This window comes from Neofelis nebulosa, chromosome 4, assembly GCF_028018385.1.
Source record: "Neofelis nebulosa isolate mNeoNeb1 chromosome 4, mNeoNeb1.pri, whole genome shotgun sequence".
NCBI lineage: Eukaryota > Metazoa > Chordata > Mammalia > Carnivora > Felidae > Neofelis > Neofelis nebulosa.
Genome location: NC_080785.1, coordinates 21,516,162 through 21,538,460, shown reverse-complemented (window position 1 = coordinate 21,538,460; position 22,299 = coordinate 21,516,162). Strand labels below are relative to the sequence as shown.

Here is a 22,299-nt window from a genome sequence, read left to right as displayed (position 1 = left end):
GAGACTGTCTCTTTCCCATGGGTGAAATGATACTGTTCATTTTGTCTTCAGTTCCTAAGTCAAGAACAATTTCTGGCATCTTTTACTCTTAATAAAGGCACCAAATCTGAGCTTCATGGTAACAAGAGAAAGGGACTCTAAAATCAGGACTGCCCTGTGGAGTTGTGCAGGCTGTTCACTGCACAGAGGTGCTTGGGCTGACAACCAGTCCATCATTCAACAAACCATGCACCCTGGCTTGGAGTTACATCCTCCGGTAGGAAAGGGCACCTTCTTGAATTCACAAAGAGGCACCACAGAGGTTGGCAGAGGCCCCGACTAGAAGCATCACTGATGGTACAAAAGTAGGAGTTAGTTGAGTTTGGGGATCACCTCTCATCTTGGCCTTTCTGAATGTATATTTCTTTGCTTTCATGGGCAGAAAATGAGGTTCTAATCCTATCCTCTTGGACACAGGACTACGGTGATGAATAAATAAATAAGGCTTTGGCTGGTTGCCTAGCTCAGGTGTTTGCTACCTGGAGCCGATTGGCCCAGACACACCATTAACGTTCTTTACCATGAGTTAGCTTTGCATGAAGACGGGCTCCCCAGCTTACAACTGGCCCTCCAGTCACAGGACAATGTGTGAGACCATGACTAAGGTCATGGCTACAATGGCTGAGAAAGCACTGCAGGGCACAGGGCATCAAGAGCTCATCTTGTGAGGGTCAAGGGTCTGGGGCAGTCAGAAGTGTCAGAATGAGAACAACTTCCCCACAGAATGTGGAGAGAGGCTTACTGGATAGACAGCGACAGATGGGTAGAGGACTCCAGACTTCCTGTGCCAAGATGTTATTTGGTTCCTTGAGCGTTTGTTTGTTTGTTTGTTTGTTCTGTTTTGTTTTGGTGGGGGTTAGAGCAGGAACTGGATTTCCTTCCTGGGCCTGAAGGCATTTCGGCCATTAAGATCTGGGACCCTCCATGCAGGGAAGCCGAGCACAGAGGCTATGTCCAGCCAGGTTCCCTGGGGTCTTGTTTCAGCTGACAATACCACTGGGGACGTGCGGGTGTGGGTATTGCCAATTGCAGGATCGGGCTCTGTGAATGACCCGTCCGTAAGCACCAGCCCATTTTGGAGGCGAGGGGACCCCAAATCAAGGGCAGTTGCCTGCTCAGCAAGGGGTCCTACCTTGGCTCCCGGGCCCAGCACTCACCTCTCCACCCAGTTCTTGTAGCTGGGGATGTCCTTGGCATAGAGCAGCTTGTTGGAAGGGGAGTCCTTGCCCAGTCGGTGCTCTGATGTGGAGCAGGAGTCCATGAAGGTCTGGGCCACCACAGAGAGGCAGGCGTCCGTGATGCTGTTCTTATGGATGTCGAACACAAACTGAGGGTTCTTGATCATGTTGACCCAAAACCGCAGGGGTAGGCTGTGTGGAGGGAAGAGGCAGATGGTCAGGAAGAGAGGGCAGGGGGTGTGGCGTGGCCTGGAGAGCTCTCTGGGGAAAGAGAAAAGGCTGAGAACCGATTGTTCTTAAAAGCAAAGCCTATGCCACTAACATACCTGCCAGGAAACTGAGGATCAGCAAGGCTGACTACTCCACCCACAGCTCAAATGTTGATGGACACTGGGGAGGGCTTGATGCCCAGCCTGAAGACTGCAGGACTACAACCTTCCCTGGCAGCACAAGGCTTGGGCTCAGAGGCGGCCAGTGTGGGTGCTATAAAGTGGAGTTTCTGACTCTATTCCACTGTCCACCCCCTATGCCAGATATAATGCACATCCAATCGGCAAACCTTAAAGAATAGCCTGGAATACAGGCTTTGTATCTTATTCTCTGCCATCCACGGTATGACCCGGAAGAGAGCACATCCTTCCTCCCTGCCTGACAGCACAGTTTGACCCTACGCGGTGAAGGCACTGGGGCTGAGCAGTTGAAGTGTAGCTAATTTCTCCTCCCTGAGCCGGCATGCTTAGAAACCCACATTCACAGCCCTTCATCTGTCCCCTTGTGTTTCCCTCCCTCTTTCTTGCACTGAGCGCCTACTGCATACCAGGCAGTACGCTAACAACTGGGGATACAGTGGGAACGGGACACATCCTCTGCCCTCAAGAAGCCAGCTTTCTGGTGGGTTCGTGGGGGAGTCAGGCCTGCCACCAAGTATGTGCTCTGAGAGCTATCAGTGCTGGAACCCAAGGATAGGCAGGGTCTGATGTGGGACACAGGGAGGCGTCACCGAGTCTATGCAGAGGGAAGTGTTCAGAAAGTCTTCACGGAGGGAAAGACACTAGATGGTCTGAGTTTTAAAGACACAGATGTATTCCTTAGCTGGAGTAACCTGGAGGAAGCAGGAGAGGAGTCACCTAAACCAAGCCAAAGAGGAGAAAAACTGCAGTGTGGTCTGATAAACACAAGTCACGCTCTCTGTTGCCAGAAAGGGAGGTTGGGAGAGACCTGTCCCCTGTCCCCTTTGGCCACACTCTGCCGGCTCTCGCATCCTGTGGCTTCCATCCAGCCTACTGAGATGCAGGTAAGGAAGCGGGATGGCACCAAGCAAGGGATCGCTTGCTTCCCTCCCTCTGCCCCCCACCTCCTCCTCACCTCCTGCCTTCTGCCCTGAAGTTTTATTGCTTTGGTAGCTGTTCTCACTGTTGGTAATAGCTACAGCGTTCCTATGTGTTTGACTCGCCTCTTGAAACTTCAGCGCTTTGAATTACTTACTTCAATCTGGCGAGTACAATACATTTCTATTTGTTGCATCTCCCAGTGGCCGGTACCTCCATACAACAGATGCTGAACTACAGTAAGACCTCATATTCAAGACTGCCGATCGACCAGCAAGTATTACGTTCCTACAAAATGTGCAGCACAGGACTGTCAGATCTCGGGCAGCACTGAGATCTGACAACGTTAAGTGGCACTTGTTTCGTCCTTTGAAATAGGGACTAGGAAATAAGGGGGTGACGCAGAACGTTGCAACACACGGTGAAAGTCAGGGTCATCATAGCTGCCCAGGGGAGACCGTGACAGCTGGGGTCAGAGCCCTGCACGGACTCCAGGCTGCTCCGCCCATGGGGTCTGTCCACACCTTCCTGTTTCTGGGCGTCTCATCCAGAAGACGGTCTCGGGGAGTCTAATGTCTGCTACACAGTCGTTTCCCTTGCTTACGCCACTTGTGCTGACAGGCAAATCAAACAGGGGCACTGGGGCACCACACCGAGGCTCCTGCCTAATGAAATATTAGCATATTATTAACATTGGTGGTGGCACTAATCTCTGGTTGATTGCAGCCACTCAGGCTAAATGAGCAGGAGGTTTATTTCAAAGAGAAAAGGTAGGGGAACGTGGAGGAAGCGGGTGGGGAGAAGGTGAGTCACAACTCTGGCCAGGAATCAAGCAATCATCTTTTTTTTTTTACTCAGGGACGATGAACTCTAAGTCATGATGCAGATCTCATAATTCCCAGACGAACTGCTTCTTGCCTGGGCAGTGAGCAGGGTCAGGGGGCACATGTCCTTGGGTGAGAGAACTCGAGCCGGGTACTGTGGACGACCGCCCTGGGGTTCCTTGTGATGACACCAGAGTACTGGGAGGAGCTGGTGTGAAGGGAAGGTCGGCCCCACGCCAAGGGCATTATGGCATCCTTGGAGGGCAGCAGGGGGCGGGGTGCTCACCCCAGCCAAAGTATGGGCTGAAGACGAATGATTTAGATACCATTTCAGGTGGTCTGCTGGTAAGGGGCTACGAGGGCATGTAGGGGTGTTGGAGTGTTTTGGAAATACCAGCCCTCCACAGCCAGGCCCAAGAGCTGGGCTGGGCAGAGCATTCTTTGTGTTGTGGAGTCTGCTAACATTCAGATGAGGTGGGGAGTAGGAAGACTGACTGGCAGGGAGAAGCAGACTGGGTAGGTCAGGGACATGGCCCACGGAACGGCTTTGCAGAGCCGCGCTAAGAGGATGGGCAGAATTCACAGCACTCTTACCCAGACCAGGCTGGCAGGCCTTCAGCAGGGAAGAGCCTTCACCCCGTGCCCCTGAGGAATCTGGAGTCTAACCGTCTTATTTCAGAAAGGGTGCAGGAACTCGGCAGTGCAAGATCTCTCACCCAGAATTAATGGGGGCGTAAACCCAACTCTTTAGTGCTATGGTCCAAACCTCTGTTCCTGCCCGCATTTCCAGTTTCAGCAGAGATCGCACTACTCTTCAGGCGAAAGAGAGGAGAAGCCAGAGCAGATGACGTTAAGTGAGGTTTTAGTGCCACTTCTGACTCCTGCCGTGATCCGTGTTTGGTCTGGGGCTCCAGGCTGGCTGCCGGGGTGCCTGGCCGAGCCCTAGAGCCGGGCCCGTCCCGGCTGTCGGCCGCAGGTGCTGGGCAGCAGGCTTGTGCTGCCTTGGAAGAATGTTCTGGGGAAGAACAACCTGGGACAGGGACTGTCGAAAAGCTCCAGGGAGGCAATTCTGGAACTGATGGGACCAAATACAAGCCGGCCTGGCCCGAGACAGAGCCCTCAGATAGAGACCACCTTGGTCCTACATCTTCATCAATATTTATCGAGCCACGGCTTTGTGCGAGGTTCCACACCAAGTGCTGAATACTGATGTCTGACCTTGCAGCCGCAAATGGAAACACAGAGTATACACCCACGAAGGGACGGGAGGGCCTCTGTTCAAGGACACAGGAACCACAGTGGAGACATCTAGGGTGTCAGGGCTCAGAGAGTCCTGCTTCCTCAAAGCAGGACAAAGCAGGTGTGGGAAGGTCTCTTCCCCAAGGGGAGTCGGGAAGACGAGTCTGGCAGAAGGGGAGACCCTTGCTTCTCGAATAGAACGGAAACACCTTTTGTTCGCCTAGACGACTCTCAGGTCACAACTGTGCTTGAGGTGCTGCCTCTAGACTTGGTTGCATGCGTGCATCTTCGGCCTCCCTGTCCCAACAGCCACCTGCCTGTCTCTTACCCACGCCTGTCAGCCCACCGAGGGCGGTGGCCGTGCCTGACCGTGTGTGCACACACCAGGCACAGTGTCGGGCATACTCTGGGTGTGACAGGGGTCTGGTGGCAACATTTGGCGTGTTAAGTTTTCGCTCACTTACTTGGTTCAGTAAGTGTCTGCGACCTGCCCGACTGATGGATAGGAAACAAGGATGCTTTGGGTGGAGGGAAGTGAGAGAGGAAGCCAGCGCGGACGCAGTAGGAGAGGGCAGGGAGGCCCAGACGCAGGGCCTGCTCCGGGTCCCTGCGGAGGAAGCGGGGGCGGCGGCCTCCCTCACCAGTTGCTCTTCCAGGTGTGGCGGACGTGCGGGTCGTGGATGCCGTGTTTGTCGGCCTGTTCGTCCAGGAAGTCGAACATGTACTTGATGGCCAGGGGCAGGGCCGAGCCCCGGTGCGCCGTGCTGAAGATGGTCTCGAACAGGTCGTCCACAAACTTCTGCAGCGTGCCCTGCGGAGGGGGACTGGTTCAGAACACAGCTCCACCCAGGGAGCTCTCAGGACAGGGTCTCGGATCTGCCCGGCAGACCAGGAGAGGGGCAGGGAGGGCAGGGTGCGTGGCCTGCTGGGGAGGGGGAGAGCGGGGAGGCCGGGCAAGTGCCTGCGTCAAGTCTCCCACCGTCTTCACCTTCCTCCCACAGCTTTAAATTTCCCGTGCACGTGGAAAATAGACATAATGCTGATGACTGGACCTAAGCGAGCCTTCCTCTGCCAACAGCATGGGTTGGTTTAACACCCTTTGGTGGTGTTATTTTAGCACTTTTCACAAATGCTAACGAACAACTCACTCGGTCGGAGCAGACAAACACAATCTGCTGGTTTTGTTTGGGCATCATTCACGCTGGCTGATGAGCAGTTACACAGTCAGCTCTGCAGAGCTCAGAGCGGAGGCCAGCCTCACAAGCGAAGGGCTGAGCGCAGGCACACAATGTTCCCAGAACCGGGATCAGAAATGGTGCCTGGAAGGGCGCCTGGGTGGCTCGGTCGGTTGAGGGTCCGACTTCGGCTCAGGTCACGATCTCTCACGGTCCGTGAGTTCGAGCCCCGCGTCGGGCTCTGGGCTGACCGCTCGGAGCCTGGAGCCTGCTTCCGATTCTGTGTCTCCCTCTCTCTCTGCCCCTCCCCCGCTCATGCTCTGTCTCTCTCTGTCTCAAAAATAAATAAAAACATTAAAAAAAAGAAGAAATGGTGCCTGGAAAGTCACTGATGGAGCCCCACTTTGCCTCACTAGGGGTTGTATGTGACACCCTTGAGAAGGAGGCACTCTCTCACAGGCATGACAGAAGAACACGAACAGATGTGGCTAGTGTCTCCATATTTGGGAACGGGGCACAGAGCAGGATGGAAGCAGTGCTTCGGGCTGCACACCGATGCACGCGTGGGGCTTGCCTGAAGCGCGAGGTTGAGGATTCTGAGTTTCGGTGCTGGGAAAGAGCACTGGGGCTGAGTGGATAACGGGTGGGGCGAGCACAGATGCTAGGCATCCGCCAGCTTGGCATTTCTGTGGGCTGACGACGTTCCTTCCCACACCCCACACGTGCCCCGAAGCCCGTCTGAAGCCCCATACCTTCGTGGCCAGCAGACGCGTCAGATAGATTTCAGACACCATCTTGCTCCCCCGGTCGCCCTCCTTCTGGTCCCCGTGCTCGTGGTTCTTCACCAGATGCCACATCTTGACTCCGCTCTCCAGGTCGGGGGTGATCATGGGTGTGCGCGAGCGGAGGCTGTCAGGACTGCCGGTGTATCGGATCATGTTTTCTGCCAAGGCAATGACCCCGCGTGTGTGAGGCCCTTCCGTGACCCATCACACGCCCCCCATTCCGGCCGTGGCCAATACCGTCTGATCCTGCCTGCAATCTGCGGGTGCTGCTGGCTGCCTGCCTTGCGTCGGTCCATTCCCTGCGAGTGGGATGCTTTTCCCGCCACGTCCGGGAAACCCTCCGCGGCTACTTGACCCGCTGAGATTCCTCCCCCTCCTGTACCTGCATCTCTCCAGCCCTTAATTATTCAATTTGTACGACTATCAGCCTGTCCGTCGTTACACTTTTCCTGGTAAGGGTTCTGAGGTGATGTCTCAGGACGTGTGCTGTGTTTCCCTTAATGCCGTGGGGCAGCCGAGTGATCACCTTGTCACCTGCTTACCTGCATCCTCCCGTCTGGCCTGGGCCAGATCTTCCCACTGGCTTGCTGTGGGCTGTGGCGAAATGGGTGTGGAGCAGAAAAGGTCCTACTGTGTGCGGGCACCACTGTATGTTTACTACTGACTTTTCACAGTGATCCTGGGGAATTGGTCATTTTTTTCCTCTCCAGTTTTGCTGGTAAGAGAACCAGGTCTTACAGCAGTCAGGCAGCTGGCCCCAAAGCACACAGGTGGAGGCAGAACAGGGCTGCACCGGGGGACCCCGGCCCGGACCCGGCATCCTCTCCCCACCCCACACCCCGGAGCTGGAGCCCTGGGTCTGCACCTTCCCTCAGCCGCTTCATAACCGTGTGACCTTTACGTGTTGTGTAGCTTCTGAGCATCTGAGTTATAATTTGCTAATCTGCATAATAGGGGGAAATAATAATTATTTAATTCGCTGATTGTCACGAACATGACGTGCGATAATGAAGACCACAAAAATGAAAGCACCGCGTCGTAGACTGTGAGGTGCTCGTGAAGGTTAGATTTTCTTCTTGTTTTCAAGGCTGAAGGTCCTGTTCCTGCACCAGAGTTCCAGAACGAGGAGACTCCTCCCCATTCGGGCTCTCCCCAGCCGTGGTCAGCCTGCCCGCCTCCCTCTCCCCCTCCCTGTGCAGGGGTCCAGTGCTGTTCAGCGGTGCTGTTAATGTGACGATCCTCACAACAAGCTCGGGCATCCTCTCCTCCCCAGGACGATTGGCAGAACTCACCATATTTACTTGCCGAGGTCCTAGAGACTGTGGAGTTGTTCACGGCATTGTAGGCTGTCACCTGCTTGGACACTAAAGCCACCACAGAACCATCTGGCACCTACAAGGAAAAGGCTTACAAGAGACTGGGCACAGAAACTCTGCCCCCTGAGGAAATAAGGACAACAGGAATTTACTTGGATCTCAGGGGCAATCAGTGCCTCACCAAGAACAGGGGGGCTTTGGAGTATGTATCGGATCATACTCCATCGGATCATGGAGAAAGTATCGGTCAGCTTTCTTCGGTGAAACAAGACAGACCTGAACGCCGAATAGCATCCTACGCCGTGGCTAACTCTTAGAGCAACTCTGGCAAGAGCGTCTCACCAGCACCCTCCATCCCGATGCTTCCCTGGGAGAGCACCCGGCCTTACGCCCCAGGGATCATCCAAGAAAGGCCTTTTCTTTTTTTTTTTTTAAATTTTTTTTTTCAACATTTTTTATTTATTTTTGGACAGAGAGAGACAGAGCATGAACGGGGGAGGGGCAGAGAGAGAGGGAGACACAGAATCGGAAACAGGCTCCAGGCTCCGAGCCATCAGCCCAGAGCCTGACGCGGGGCTCGAACTCACGGACCGCGAGATCGTGACCTGGCTGAAGTCGGACGCTTAACCGACTGCGCCACCCAGGCGCCCCAAGAAAGGCCTTTTCTTGCAGACTTGCCCATACCCCGCCGGAGGCACGCCCTGCCAGAAGCACGCCTGTTGGCATCCCATTTCCAAAGAGGTCAAGGTTTCCTGGCTGACGGACACCAAGTTTCCCTGGGTCGCTAAGGGATCAGAAGTGCCGGTGGAGAGGTGGCTGCAGGGCTTGGTGTCCGGCCTCAGGGTGACCCTCTCCTTCAAGGACTGAGACTCTGAGGGAACGGCAGGTTACCAGCCCCATCCCTCCTGTGCAGTCACCCCACCTGGTAATGAGCCAGCGTGTTCAGTCTCTTCCAGTCATTCTCAATCTTGGTGGTGATGTCTTCATCCTGTAGGATCATCCTCGCCCCGCTTCCTTGTCGCCACTCTGTAGGGAGAGCAGATGCATCTCAGAGAGGCCCTCGGGCCCCTGTGCTCCCAAGGACAGCTCCCTGCGGTGCTCCCAAGGACCCCTGTGCGGGCAAGTACAATGCATGATCTCCAGGGTGCATCCATGGACCAACAGGTGTTACGAGACACTCCCTGAGGAGGGGTGCAGAACCTCTCAGTGCAGAGGCGCCCTGGGTTCCAGCCCCGGTTCTCATCCCAACGCACTGTGTGCCACAAGTGGGATAACATCCCCTGTCCTCCCCTGCTCACCTGTCCGCTGCGAGCGGCCACATCCGTGAGCAGTGCTTATAAAAACTGGCTGAGTGAATGAGGCAGGTCAAAGCATTTAAGAACGCTAAGTAAATGCCAGGCGGCATCATCACCGCCACAGGCTCATTTGCTCGATTGCAAGGTCTCAGAGCTAAGGAGAGGCTGCAGGTTCAGTCTCTGTGCACCCTGGTCCTGTTGCAGGGCTGTGTCCTGCACCCGAAAGCTGGGAGGTAGGTCGCACCCTTGGCAGGGAGGCCGGGTAAATGCACGTGGAGGGATCAGCAAAACCCATTCTCGTGCCCGGGACCAGCCCCATCCCCACGGACTTAATGTGAATAGCTGCGTCTTGGTGATCTATCCAACACCTCATTATTTGATGCTTTAGGTATATACTTCTATCCATACATTCTCCTCGGGGGCCCAGACACCACCGACACACAGGCTCTCTGATGGCTCCCGCACGGGGAAGCAGGGGACTGTTTCCCATCAACCAAACTGCCATCGCTACCCATGGTACAAATCACATGCAGACGACGAAGTGCACATTCCAGTCTTGAAATGTGTGCGCACGGAGACCCAGGTGCACACCAGCTCTCGAGTGCAGGGGCACGTGCACACCCACACACGCACGTATGTTCACATACACACACCAGAGAGGAAAAAACGGCCTTTTAAATTCAAATGCAACATGTGTTCCAGACAGGAAGCCACGAATCTGGCTTCCAGGCAATCACGACCCCGCTCAACGCCGCACAGACGCCAGTACTTCTGAAACGTGCAAGAGCCCTGGGATTCACGGAGCACAGTCGGGGGCTGGAGTCACCTGACATTCCTGCCTGACCCCGCTGTGGATTCTCCTATGGCTTACAGAGACCCGATTCAGACCCCACCCCCAGCCCCGCTGTCCCCTCCGGTCAAGGCTGAGCTGTGGGCCCATGACTGGCCACATCTGCGGTGCAGAGGGCACCGATTCCTCCCTGCCTTGTGCACTTGGCATGACCAGTGCTGTGGATGAAAGACAGGCCCAGAAAGAGAGCTGCCTGCCCTGAGGGGCAGCAGAGATGCTCATAATACCCCAGTCCCTGCTGGAGGTCGTGGGCTTGTCTGCTGCCTGGTTTAAAGCTTCATGTAGCATCAGGCCGCCCGAGGAATAAGAGCATGAGAATAATGGTGCCTGTTCACTGGAGTGAAGGTCCCTGGGCACTGCCTATCACTTAGTGCCGTTGAAGGCATGGCTGGAGTTGAGCGCAAGGATTAGAGCCTCGGGGCAGGTAGGGTAATAGACTAAAGGGAAATGCCCCACTGGGGCACCTCGAGGGCAGTGTGTTGTTGGTTGTGTTTTTTTTTTTTTTGTTTGTTTGTTTTTCATTTTATGTGGGTATGTGCGGATGCACGCATTTTTGAGTGGTGGGGAACACGAAGTAGGATATCTGGCAGCTGGTCAGCCAGTTGATACAGCCTGGGGCTAAGAAATATGGCAGTTGGCATGCTCTACCCCAGTCCCAAAAGACAAAGCCTCCTGGGTCTCTCCTGCTTGCCTGGTGAATAGCACCAGGGCCATTAAGTCAGAGGCTGCATGGCGGGAACAGTACAGAGACAGCTTGGGGGCACGGAAGACAGTGTTCTACATTCTCCCACACAGGGATTGGGGGAGAAGGAGGGGAGGACTCTGGATATTAGGTCCACTGGCTGGGATATTAGGTCCACTGGCTTCTCCTAAGGGAGAAGAAGGTCTCCTCCACTGAAGTGGCTGTGGGCTTGCCAGGACTAGATGGGGACCAGCTTTCCGGTTTAGCAGCTACACTGGCATTGTTTGCTGATGGAGTTGTAGCACATCTCAGTAGGATCTGAACAAGCCACACAGCCTGATGGACTAAGCCATGAGAGCTGGTGACTGATTCTGGAGCCCGATGGAACGCTTCCCGGTTGCACAACGCCCCTTGAAATTGTGCAGTGCGCAGCCTGTGCAGCTGTACTCAGCAGCCTTGTTTCTGAGTCATGTCCAATAATTATGTAAGCAAATGAAAATCAGTCTGTATCTGTGTCCCCAACTGAAAAAAAAGTAGGGCAGAGTATGGCTACGCTTCCCCCAGGGCAGTCAAGGAATGATGGCTTGTCCTTGGGAGTACAAAAATTTGATGTTGCTAAATGTCTACCAGCAGTGCTGGCCCAGCACCAGGGACACAGTACGTACTTGATGAGTATTTATTAAAAGAGTAATGAATAAGTGAATGAAGGAAGGAAGGAAGGAGAAGAATGAGCGAGTGAGTGATGATGGCCTATTTTCTAGGCAGTACGAAAGAATTTTCTGCCTCTGTGTTGGTGCTCACAGTGGGCAGTGAGTTGCAGTTAAAGGGGAACTGTGAACTACTCTCTTAGCAACCTGGGTCAAAGGTTGATCTGAACTCTTCAGAAACACAGCCAGGCATAGCCAGTGCCAGAAGGAAAGTTGTCTCAAATTATTGTCACTCATTCTTCCAGTGTTATGACCAGGAAATTAGAGAAACAGGTTGGGAAGACAGATGCAGAAGTCCTTATCCGCAGGCCACTGCTCCTTCTGATAACCAGCGGAGTTCTCTTCCACGGGCACTAACTGGGCTCCTTCTCTGGGCAGGACGCTGGACTAGGTCATCTGGATACAGTGACGTGAGAGGAGCCCTCGTGCGTGCCCTGCGTGTTCTCTAGACGTGGGAGCTCTACGAACCCGAGAAGGCAGTGGCCCTCAGGCCCCAGCAGCTTCCTTTCCATAAAGCCACGTCTTTTCGCAGTTATCTCAAAAAGTTATGAATATTCCCCCAAGTGCCAACATGAGGTTGGTGAGCTAGAATCAAGGGGAGCACTTGGCCCTGCTTTTTAGATCTCTTGAATCTGTTTCTTCTCGTTACCTCTTACACCGAAAAACCGGGGGAGGTGGGCCACCTGAGTGGCTCAATCGGTTAAGCGTCCAACTCAGGTTGTGATCTCACGGTTTGTGAGTTCGAACCCCGCATCAGGCTCTGGGCTGACAGCACAGAGCCTGCTTGGGATTCTGTCTCCTCGCTCTCTGCCCCTCCCCCACTCACTCTCTATTTCTCTCTCAAAGATAAATAAAAATAAACTTAAAAAAAAAAAGAAAAAGAAAACTTGGATTTGCTTTCCATCCCGCTGAAATAGAAGGAAGATAAAACAGTGAACTTCTCTGTCCCGCCCCCAAATCAGTCCTAATGGATGGAAACCCAGGGAGGAGGGAGCCTGGTTTTGGCAACGCCAGCCCTGGGCTACAAGAAAGAACCAGGCCATGGGGAGCCGGCCAAGCTGACCCCCAGCGGAGGCGGGGGCTCGGAGTGCAGCAGGAAGGCAGGGGATTGCCCGGTGCCGAGTAATTTAACCTGGGCTAACCTGGGAACTCATTCCTAAAACTCACTCTTCTTGGCCGGAGTCCTTAGTTTTACCTGCTGGCCTGAACACATTTCTGCTTCTGTGTTACACTTTCCTTCCTTTCCTGAAATCCCTCATCCACATCAGCCATGGTCTCTCTTTTCTTCCCAGACTCATCACGGAAAGTCTCCAGGAAATCAGGAGAGCAGACATGGGCTCGGCTTTCTGGAGTCCTCTTGCATAGCTTCGTGACCTTGTCTCAACAGAGGCAGGAGCTGGAGCTCTACGGAGTCATGCCAGAACCAGGAAGGCACAAGGTCAAAGGCCAAAACAGCTGGCTTCTCCCCATCTCAGAGTGTCCACCCTTCGCAGGCCATAGCTGGCTTCCGGAAATACCCTCCTTGCCCAGCAGTGAGGAACCCAAGGGCCGGATGCACTGGTTAAGGGTAAGGCAGGCCTGCCACCTTCAGATCTGAAGGACAGCGGCCTCGTGCCCTTGGCAGCGTGTGGCTGGCTAGGTCATCCTCAGGAGGCCCCTGAGCGAGGACATATCTCATTTTGCGCCCTGTGTATTGTTGTATATTCGACACGTGCTCAGTGTTAATGACGGTAATGCAAATCAATAGAACCAGGCCTCTCAATCCCAAGTCCAGCACTCTCTTCACCAGATAGGCTCCTTCTGTCTTGCCTATAAAAACGGTGCTAAAAATATCTCTCTTTTGTGTCCACACCTTGCTATGTATGTACGAGGTGGCCCTGTTAGAATAGCTGAGGGGTGACACCTGGGCCGATGGCCAGCATCCTCCGGGTGAGTGCGTAGCCTCCACACAGCTTTGCCTGCCCTTGGGGCACAGGGAGGGACCAGAAAATACCTCCAGACACCAAATGATGGGAGACACTGAGCTCAGGGATGGCCCCAGAGAATCTTGAGACAGGGCACGCTCTGGACCAGCACATCTGGGAAGACGCATCTCCTGCGGCCCCCGTGCTGAAAATCCAGATCCAGGAAACCTCAGAGCCCCATTCACACTCACCCACTCCAGCACCGACTGCTCAGTGCCCACAGCGTGCCAGGCCCTGTGCTAGCACAACATGACGCTTCATCAGACTGAAGCCCTGGCTCCTGAAGGGCTCTCTAGGGGAAGGCCGTGAGGAAGCAGGATGAATCGGGGGCCCTGGGATCGGGGGGGTGGGTGGGTAGGGGGGAGAATGAGCAGCGTCTGGGGGGCGGTGGGTCCAGGGATGGCTGTTGGGCTGAGGGCTGGGCGGCCAGGAGGACGGGTGCTCTGGTCCGAAGATGCCACTTATGTGATGCTTCTGGGGACCCGTAGATGTGTGTCAGTGTGGGAGGCAGTGGAGAGGAGAGGCTGGGAGGCCGGAGAGCCATGTGCAAGGCAGAAGTGGCCTGAACACTTCTGGAAAGATCTGGCAAGCCAGGCTAAGGCATCTGGGGGTGAGCTCCAGGGCAGGGAGACGGGGTGGATGAGAAGGGGGGAGCTCTTGAAGGACACGGAGGTAGGAAGCCCCACCAAGAATGGCTGCCCTTGGCCAAGGCGGATGGTGAGGGCCCGAGCTAAGCAGTAGGGACTGGGGTACAGACGTAGGGGGTGTTCAGGAGATAGACCACACAGTGCTTGGAAATTCTCAGGGAAGAGGAGATGGGAGCACCATGGTATGTCCCCCAAGTTTTGAGAAGGTGGCTGAGGGAATAGCTGGAAGCTGGGGCATAGATGAGGGAGGGATTCTGGTGCAGAAAATCCCTGGAAGGAGGCACTGGCCCCAAGCACATCACTGGCCTGGCTCCTGGAGTTTCCCCTGCCTCCCAGCAGGTGCTGTGTTGAGGGACACACCCTACGTAGAGCACAAACCTGCACAAGCTCTTTCCCTTGTGTGTGTGTGTGCACGTGTGTGCACAGGCACACATACACATGCGTGCACACACTCATAGATGTATGCACACACACATTCATGCATGCACTTCATTTTACCTTAGGGTGGGGGCTCAAGGCTTGCAACACCCCCCTTCCATTCTTCCTATCAGCACCTCTCCTCAGATCTATCAGAGAAGCTTTGAGAAAGGCTGACCCAGATGGGCAGGGGAAGAGGCAGACTCATCAGAACTGGCTGAGCCAGCCCTCCTGATCCACAGGGGACCTTCCCGGTGGATGCCTGAGCTGCCACCCCAGGCCACCTTGTCTCACCTTGGGGGCACGGGGAGCAGGCTCTCACCAGGAGCACAGCCAACCTGCACAGTGCCTGCTCTGCCCCCAAAGACAGGACCCTAAGCAGAGGGCTGGAGGAGACGTGGGTTCTGCTGCACACCTGTTGACCGGTGAACCCCAAGGAGACACCTGGCAGGGGACCCTGGGACCCTCAACTCCCAGCAACTCAGCAGGGTAGGGAACGTGCGTCAAAGCAGAACGGGGAGGGGCCATGACAGGATCAGAGTGTCACTGCAAACAAGTTTGGGAAATTGACCCAGGAACGGGAGGGGGTACTGTCTAACTATGTTTTGTTTAAAAAAAGAAAAAAAGGAAGTATTTTATTTATTGTGAGAGCAAGTTCTAAAATATAAAATAACCGAACTACAACAAGAGGTGCTTAAAAGAAGAAATTCCCAGGGCGCCTGGGTGGCTCAGTCGGTTGAGCACCCCACTCTTGATTTCAACTCAGATCCTGATCTCACGGTTCGTGAGATCGGGTCTCGTTTTGGGCTCTGCACTGATAGCATGGAGCCTGCTTGGGATTCTCTCTCTCCCTTTCTCTCTGCCCCTACCCTGCTTGCATGCGCGTGCTCTCTCTCTGTCTCAAAATAAATAAACAAACATTAAAAAAAAAAAAGAAGTACACGAAATTCTCAGGTAGAACTTGCCGTCTGCATTTAAGGTACTAGGTCTCTGTAAACTGTAAAGTGCCCTGCACTGGCAAGTTGTTGCTATCTGGGGGAAGTCTGGAGAGCTGAAGGCAGAAGGAGGCTGTGCTCTGCTACTCAGTTTAGGACACAGGAGCTAGGGCTTAATGGACATTCTTGAGTATGGGACACAGAGGCTCCGGTGGCCGTCCAGCGGGGCTGTGGTGTGCAAGGTCAGAGAAGAGTGGAGAAGGCAGGTGGTGGGCACTGGGGAGGAGGAGAAGGGGCCCGGGGTTCATATGCACGGTGCACGGCACCAAGACAGAGCTGGTGGCTCTGACCTCTCCCTCGCAGCTCCTGCCTGGCAGCCCGGTGCCCTGGTCCCGGCTCCAAGCACAAAGGACAGACACACTCACAATCCAATTTGTTACACTTCCACCTTCCAGGGAGAGAGGGAGGTGAAAGAAGAAAGGGAAAAAAAAATCCCATTATCTTTATCTGTCCTTCCTATCAGCTGCAGCGGAAAATGCAAACTGGGGAGACAGCTGCTGTGAACTCTTTATATTTCACTCAGAAGATAGTGTATCTTTTTATTGCATGCAGGAATTACTCGTTTGAAAAAATATATATATCCTTACAGCATGACTTGAACCTTGAACGGCAAGACAGAGTGGGGGGGGGGGCGGGGGGGGCGGTGGCAGAGCATTCCAGAGTTCCGGGGGCTATGAGAGAGTATTTGCATGAAACCAGAGGAATCTCTGGAGGTCAAGGTCCATGGGGCGAGTGTACAGGGAGGAAATGGGTGGTCTCTCCACCTTCCTGCTGTGTGACCAGGGCCCAGGCATTGTGCCTCTGAGTGGCGGACTGTCCCGTGCCGTGGAACAGAACGGCACCAACGATTTCCATTTTACTGAGACAAAGTCCCACGGCTCAGAGGGAGGGGTGTCCTGTGTGAAGAAATGAGGAAATCATCCTGCTCACACTGGTACATCCCATGCCTGGCACAGAGCTTGCCCCAAGTTAGGCTCTTCTGATACATTTGTGGAAGAGTTTAGTGCCCCAGGGGTGGAAAGGGACATAAACGTGGTGAGGACAGCCTCGTGTGTAACACAGTGGGGTACCGTTGCCACTGTGCTTTGAGAGTTCCGGAAGTTGTAGCTGCCCAGCACAGCCCCAGACCCCTGCCCTGTGGTATCTTTCCTTCCTTCCTTCCCTAGATTCCAACAGACGGAAATGAAAGCAGGCCTTCCTGTCCTTCATTTTGGCTCCTGTGATGGTTAATTTTATGTGTCAAGCTGGCTGGGCCTAGGCATCCAGTTATGTGGTCAGACGTTACTCTGGAAGTTTCTGTGAATTGTTTTAGATGAGATTAACAGTTGAATCGGTGGGCTTTGAGTAAAATAAATTGCCCTCCATAAGGTAGGTGGGCCTCATCCACTGGGCTGAAGGCCTGAAGACAAGAAAGGACTGACCTCCTGTGAGCAAAAAGGAATGCAGCCAGCAGAAGGCCTTTGGACTTGAACTGCAGGGTGGGTTCTTCGCCGCGTCTCCAGCCTGCCAGCCGGCCTTGCAGACATTGGACTTGCCAGCCCCCTTGCTATAGACTGAATGGTTGAGTCCCACCAAAATTACCATGTTGAAATCCTAACCCCCAATGCGATGGGATTTGGAGGTGGGTTCTATGTCAAATAAAAGGCCATGAAGGTGGAGACCCATGAATGGAATCAGTGCCCTTGTCAAAGGGACCCCTTTGTTCCTTCTGCCATGTGACGACACACTAAGAAGGCATCACCGATGAACCGGGAAGTGATCTTCACCAGACACCAAACCTGTCAGCACTTTGATCTTGGACTTCCCAGACTCCAGAACTGTGAGAAAGAAATCTCTGCTCTTCATAAGCCATGCAGTCTATGGTATCACGTTATAGCAGGCCAAACGGACTAAGACTCCATAATCACGCGAGCCATTCCCTAAGACAAATCTCTCTCTCTGTGCACATTCTATTGGTTCTCTTTCTCTGGAGAACCCTGACTAATACATTCCCCATCTTGGTTGCTTAACACCTGGAAAGGTCTAGGGAAAGGGTGGATGGGGGTGGGGTGGGGAGGTGAGAGAACTTCAGTCTGAGGAGCAGTGGATGGAAGTGTCTGGAATGAGGGGCCAGGCCAGGGGTGATGATGAAAGGCAGGAGGAGGTGTTTGGGGCTGGATTTACTTAGGACAGTGACAGGGGTGGCTTAAAATGTCTTTGTCCCCTTCTGAGCTGTTCTTAGACAGGTGTCCCTGCTTTGCCAGGGGCTGGCTGGCATCGGGAGGGGGAAGGAAGTCTTGGCCCAATGCCCTCCTATGGGGGCTGTGGGGGCAGGGGTGGGGGTGGAGGATGAAGGGAGAATGCTTGGCTATCTTGCCTCTGTCCAGAGCGTGGGTCTGAGTCCTCTCCGTGCCTATGTGTTATGTCCCTTTGGCATAAATTAATTTTTGATAGTAATCACACCTTACATTTGTAAATTGCTTTTAGGCGTTTCAAGCACCATCACCTACATGATGCGGAAAAACTCTCCTTGGGAGCACGAGGCTGAGGTGAATCATGTGGAAAAAGCATCTGGATCTCTGAGGAGGCCCCATTTCCTTGTTATGCAATGTGGCTTTGGGAGAAAGAAGGCCAGAGCTTTGGGGGCAGCTCCAAGCCCTGGATCTCATAGAAAAAAGGACCTTCCTCAGAAAAGCACCCACCACAGGGGGCCTTTATGAGGAGTCCAGCAAGAGGCTCCTCCCCCAGGGAGATGGGGCCCTGAGGCTCGAACTGCCTGAGGTCCCCACTTCTTTAGCTTTCCCCCTTGTCTGTCCCTGCTGTCGGAGGCCTCATCCCTCCAGGGTAGCTCCTGGGTCCTTCCCAGCAGCAGCTCCCATGGGAGGGGTGCCCTCTTTGTTGTCTCGGGACCTGAAACGTGGGCAGCCGTGGTGGGCGGTGAGTCACAGGAGACCCCGCCCCTGCTGGGAAGCAGCCTGTTGCTTGAGAATGTGCACCCTGGGGGGCAGTCTTTGCTGCTTTGCTGCAAGGTCCTTCCGCCTTGGGGGGGGTGGGAGGAGCCACAGGTGCTCTGAGGCTGCCACTTTCGCTCCAAATGGTTCACCGCGATGATTGCCGGATGCTTTCCATCTTTTCATTAATGCTCTGCTTTGCCTGGCATTTGCATCTCCAGGCCTTTTAGGGGAGCGATTTTCTAAGGCTAAGAAGCGGCCCCTTCCCCTCCCAAGCTGGGGCGGGGGGCAGTGCAGATTCCAGGGAGGGAGAGAGATCCTGAACTGTGAAACTGGATTTCTCCCTCCAGGAAATCAAGCAGGTGCAGAAGGTGTGGCCCCTGAACCTGCTTCCAGCCGCTGCCCCCTGAGCTTGGGGTGGAGAGGACACTGGAGAACGTTGGCTCCCGCCCTTCCTGAAATCTACTAAGTGTTTGAACCACCACAGGAGGTAGTGTTCTTTACCACCCATCTGCCCTGTTCTGGTAAGGAAGAGAGGAGTTCCGGAGCAAATACTCTGTCTCGGTGCTTCAGGTGGAGGCTTACGAAGCCACCTGCTGCTCTCCCTCCCGGGGAGTCACCCCTTCCCAAGCGTGAGAAGCAACAATCCTACATGCACCTGCTCACAGGAGCTCTTCCTGTGTTCTAACACCACCTTTCCGAACCCACCTTCTGGCGTGAAGGTTCTTACAACAGCTCCTGCTCTTGGCCCCATGATGTCAGGGTCACCCTCCCGCCCACTGTGCAGATAAGGACACCGAGAAGCACAGATAAGCTCTCTGACGCGGCTTCCGTAAATCAACAAAAGGAGTGGTGGGTGCTACCTGGCATCCCGGGTGAATGCAACTCTCCCCAAGAAACCCATTATGGAGCCACCCACTTAGGTGTTTGGGGGTGGGGAACACGGGAGTCGGTTTCCCTCCCACTGGTCCCGTAGCAGGCCCCTTCCCTACATCAGGCTCTGGGATCTTCACGGCAGCAGAGTCATCTGCATGCAGACACACGTGTTCTCTCCGACTGGAGTGCCCAGTGCCCTGGGACGCACTCGTGGACACGCTTGCACACACGTCACCACCACCGACTCTCTCCCGTGAGAGCAGCACGCACAGAGACACCTCTCAAGGGAAGGGGACCATGTGCTCCCCCAATCTCTCTCCCTGGGTGTCAGAGCCCTGGGCGTGGGGCAGAACACATCCCGCCAAGAGCCAAGCAAGAGGAGGTGGGGTTAAACCAAGCAGAAAGGGTTGAGGTGAGTGAGCGGAACTTCCTGACCCTGAGTTTTCAGGCACAGCAGGAGGAGATGAAAATTCCCTTGGATTTTAGAAAATAGCATAGATGCCCATCTGTGTTGGATGGCTTAACGGAAGGCAGCTTAGAGGCCAGATGGATGGAATAGGGGCCCCTGGAGGCCCTCCTACCCCCACATTGCCACAAATCTCCAGACATAAGCACATACACATAAACGCCTTTCTCTCCATGCCCGGGATCAACAGACACACAGCACTTCCTTACTGGTGTTATTCTCATGATCCGCAGTAACAACAGCGAGTACTAACTGAGTGGGTTCTACGGGCCAGGCACTGCATTAAGAGGCTTTTACAAGCACCATCTAATTTCTTTCTTACAGTGAGGTGGGCACCGTTATTATCTCCATTTTACAGGTAAAGACACTAAGATACAGAAAGGTTAAGTGACTTGACCAAGGTCACACAGCTACAATTTAGCAGTGTCAGTACTCCAATCCGGGTGTGAGAATGAGCCACGAGGCCAAACTGCCTCTCTTCAGCCCTGGCCCCTTTGGAGCCTGGAGCTCCCCACTAGGGTCTCCCCAGGACAATATCTCATTCAACACCCAGGTGAGCTGTAACTGGATCTCAGTACAGCTGGCCCTAACTGGCATGCCCTTGTTTATGTAGGCTATGCGATCTATTCATGGAACATTCAAATAAAATGTCATCCGGCTCCCCAGCAGGCTGTCACCTCTCATTTTCCTCTCTTCTTTTTCTCCATCCTCCATCACTGACCCAGATCCCTCCTGCCTTAGGTAGTCAGCAAAAACAACACGCACAGAACAGAGGGGAAGGGAAGGGCCCGGGGGGCTAATGACGGTGGTGGCAGGAGCTTGGACCACACAGACTCAGCTTGTGTCCCCTTCACTGCCCATGGGACACCAGAGGCAGTGGGACTGCCAGCAGGTGGCAGTCCCCTGTGTGCCTATTACTCACTGAGCAGACACGGAGGGGTGCCTGCCCCCTGCCCCCTGGCCCCCCTGGTCTGTAGGAGGTGCTTCTGACCAGTCCCAGGACAGTCCTGGGTGGGCAGCCTACTCACCCAGGTCCATGTCTGCAGCCTTGGGCCGGTGGGAGCAGGGCACATTCTTGAAGATGGCATCCAGAATCTTCTCCTTGACCTGAGTAATGGTGTCGCAGTTGAGGATCTTTACTGGGACCTCGGGGCTGTTGGCATTGTCTGGGTTGACACAGCTCAGCACCTGGGGAAGGGGGAGCAGAGGCGCGTGGGGGAGGGCAGCAGGAAGAGCTGAGTCCCAGGGGCATCCTCAGACCACCACACACACCCCCACTCGCTCTCTCTCCCACGTACATGGCACTGTGTCAGCAGCACACCCAGCCTGTTGCCCTCTGAACCCTCCCCTTCCACGTGTGTGGGTCCATCCTCCCGGTCACTCCCCCTCAATGTACACGCACTCATGCGAATCTGGCTCCTTGCTCAAGAGATTTCATAAGCTTCGATTTTTGTGACGGTCTCGGGCTGACTGGAGGTTGGAGAATCTCTAAGAAGCTTAAGGGGCTCTTTAAAAATAAAAAGGTGCAGGTTCAAACCACTTGAGATCCCTTCCTGGCTCTGAACCCACAAACTTGTGTTAAGGGAAAGTGGTCACCCTGGCCCAGGGCCTCAAAGTCTCCTTCTGGAACTAGTCAGAAAAATTCAGGCTCTTCTTAAAGCACCAAGCTGTATTTTTTTTCCTTTAAAAAGTTCTGGGCTCTTTCCCAAGGCTTCTCGTTCCTTGCTGTTCTCAGAGAGGACTCTGTCTACGTGGATGGGGCTGTGCAGGATGCTGGGCAGGGGGCGCGGCCACAGTGGGGTGGGGTGGGGTGGGTGACCTGGGGCGCGGGTCGGCTAGGCGGCCTGGCACGCCGGGTCCCATACCCTCCCTCTGCCCCTGCCGCCTGAGCCCCCTATGCCCCCTCCCTGATGTTTCCCTGCACCCCTGCCACCTCGGATCTCAGATGTCACATGTCTGCAGACTCAGACGACAGCTTCCTCCCCCACCCCCTTCTGCTCCATGTGGCTGCAATCAGAACCCTGGCCCCTGGACGCCTGCCTTTTATTAGCAGCCAGACTGCTGTGAGCTCAAACAGGAACATGCTTCTTCCATTAAGAAGGAAAAAAAACCCTCCTAAATCTATAAATCCAGATTCTCACCCTCAACGTGTCCTAAAATGAAAACAATGGTGGAAGGAATTCTGGACCATGGGTCCCTTCTGAGCCCTCTCCCAGCCCCTCCCTCTAAAGCTTTCCCGGACCCTCGCTGTCCCCTCCATGGCTGGGCACAGCCTGCCACTTGGTGCTGCCCTGGCTGCCCCTGCCGTCCTGTGCTCTGGTCTCAGTCTCCTCCTCCAGGAGCAACGCAACCTTTTCTGGGTTTCCTCCCACTAGAACCTCGAGGCAGAGGCTGCCCCACCCCAGAGTATGCCCTTCTGACGTTTCTACTTGCCCCAGGGGTTCATGGTGGCCCTAGGAGAACCCCGTGGGATGCATCAGGGCATCTAGAGAAGAAGAGGAAGTACTGAGGGACAGGGTTGCCTGGCCACTGGCCAAGCCACAGCTCCACCCAGAACACCGATTCCTATGCCCCTTGGCTAGTTTC

The 22,299-nt window shown here is 54.5% G+C and overlaps 1 protein-coding gene across 2 annotated transcripts in view; it reads right to left on the bottom strand.

Moving 5' to 3' along the window:
* Nucleotides 1-22,299, bottom strand: part of PLXNA4 (plexin A4) — a 448,488-nt gene that overhangs the window by 14,727 nt on the left and 411,462 nt on the right. For both annotated transcript variants that reach the window (XM_058724248.1, XM_058724247.1), the window contains exons 25-30: nt 20,742-20,901; nt 8,807-8,910; nt 7,861-7,960; nt 6,536-6,726; nt 5,250-5,419; nt 1,197-1,409 (exon numbers count right to left, since the gene is read on the bottom strand). In XM_058724248.1, coding sequence (XP_058580231.1) covers nt 1,197-1,409; nt 5,250-5,419; nt 6,536-6,726; nt 7,861-7,960; nt 8,807-8,910; nt 20,742-20,901 — 938 coding nt within the window. The remainder of the gene's footprint in view (nt 1-1,196; nt 1,410-5,249; nt 5,420-6,535; nt 6,727-7,860; nt 7,961-8,806; nt 8,911-20,741; nt 20,902-22,299) is intronic.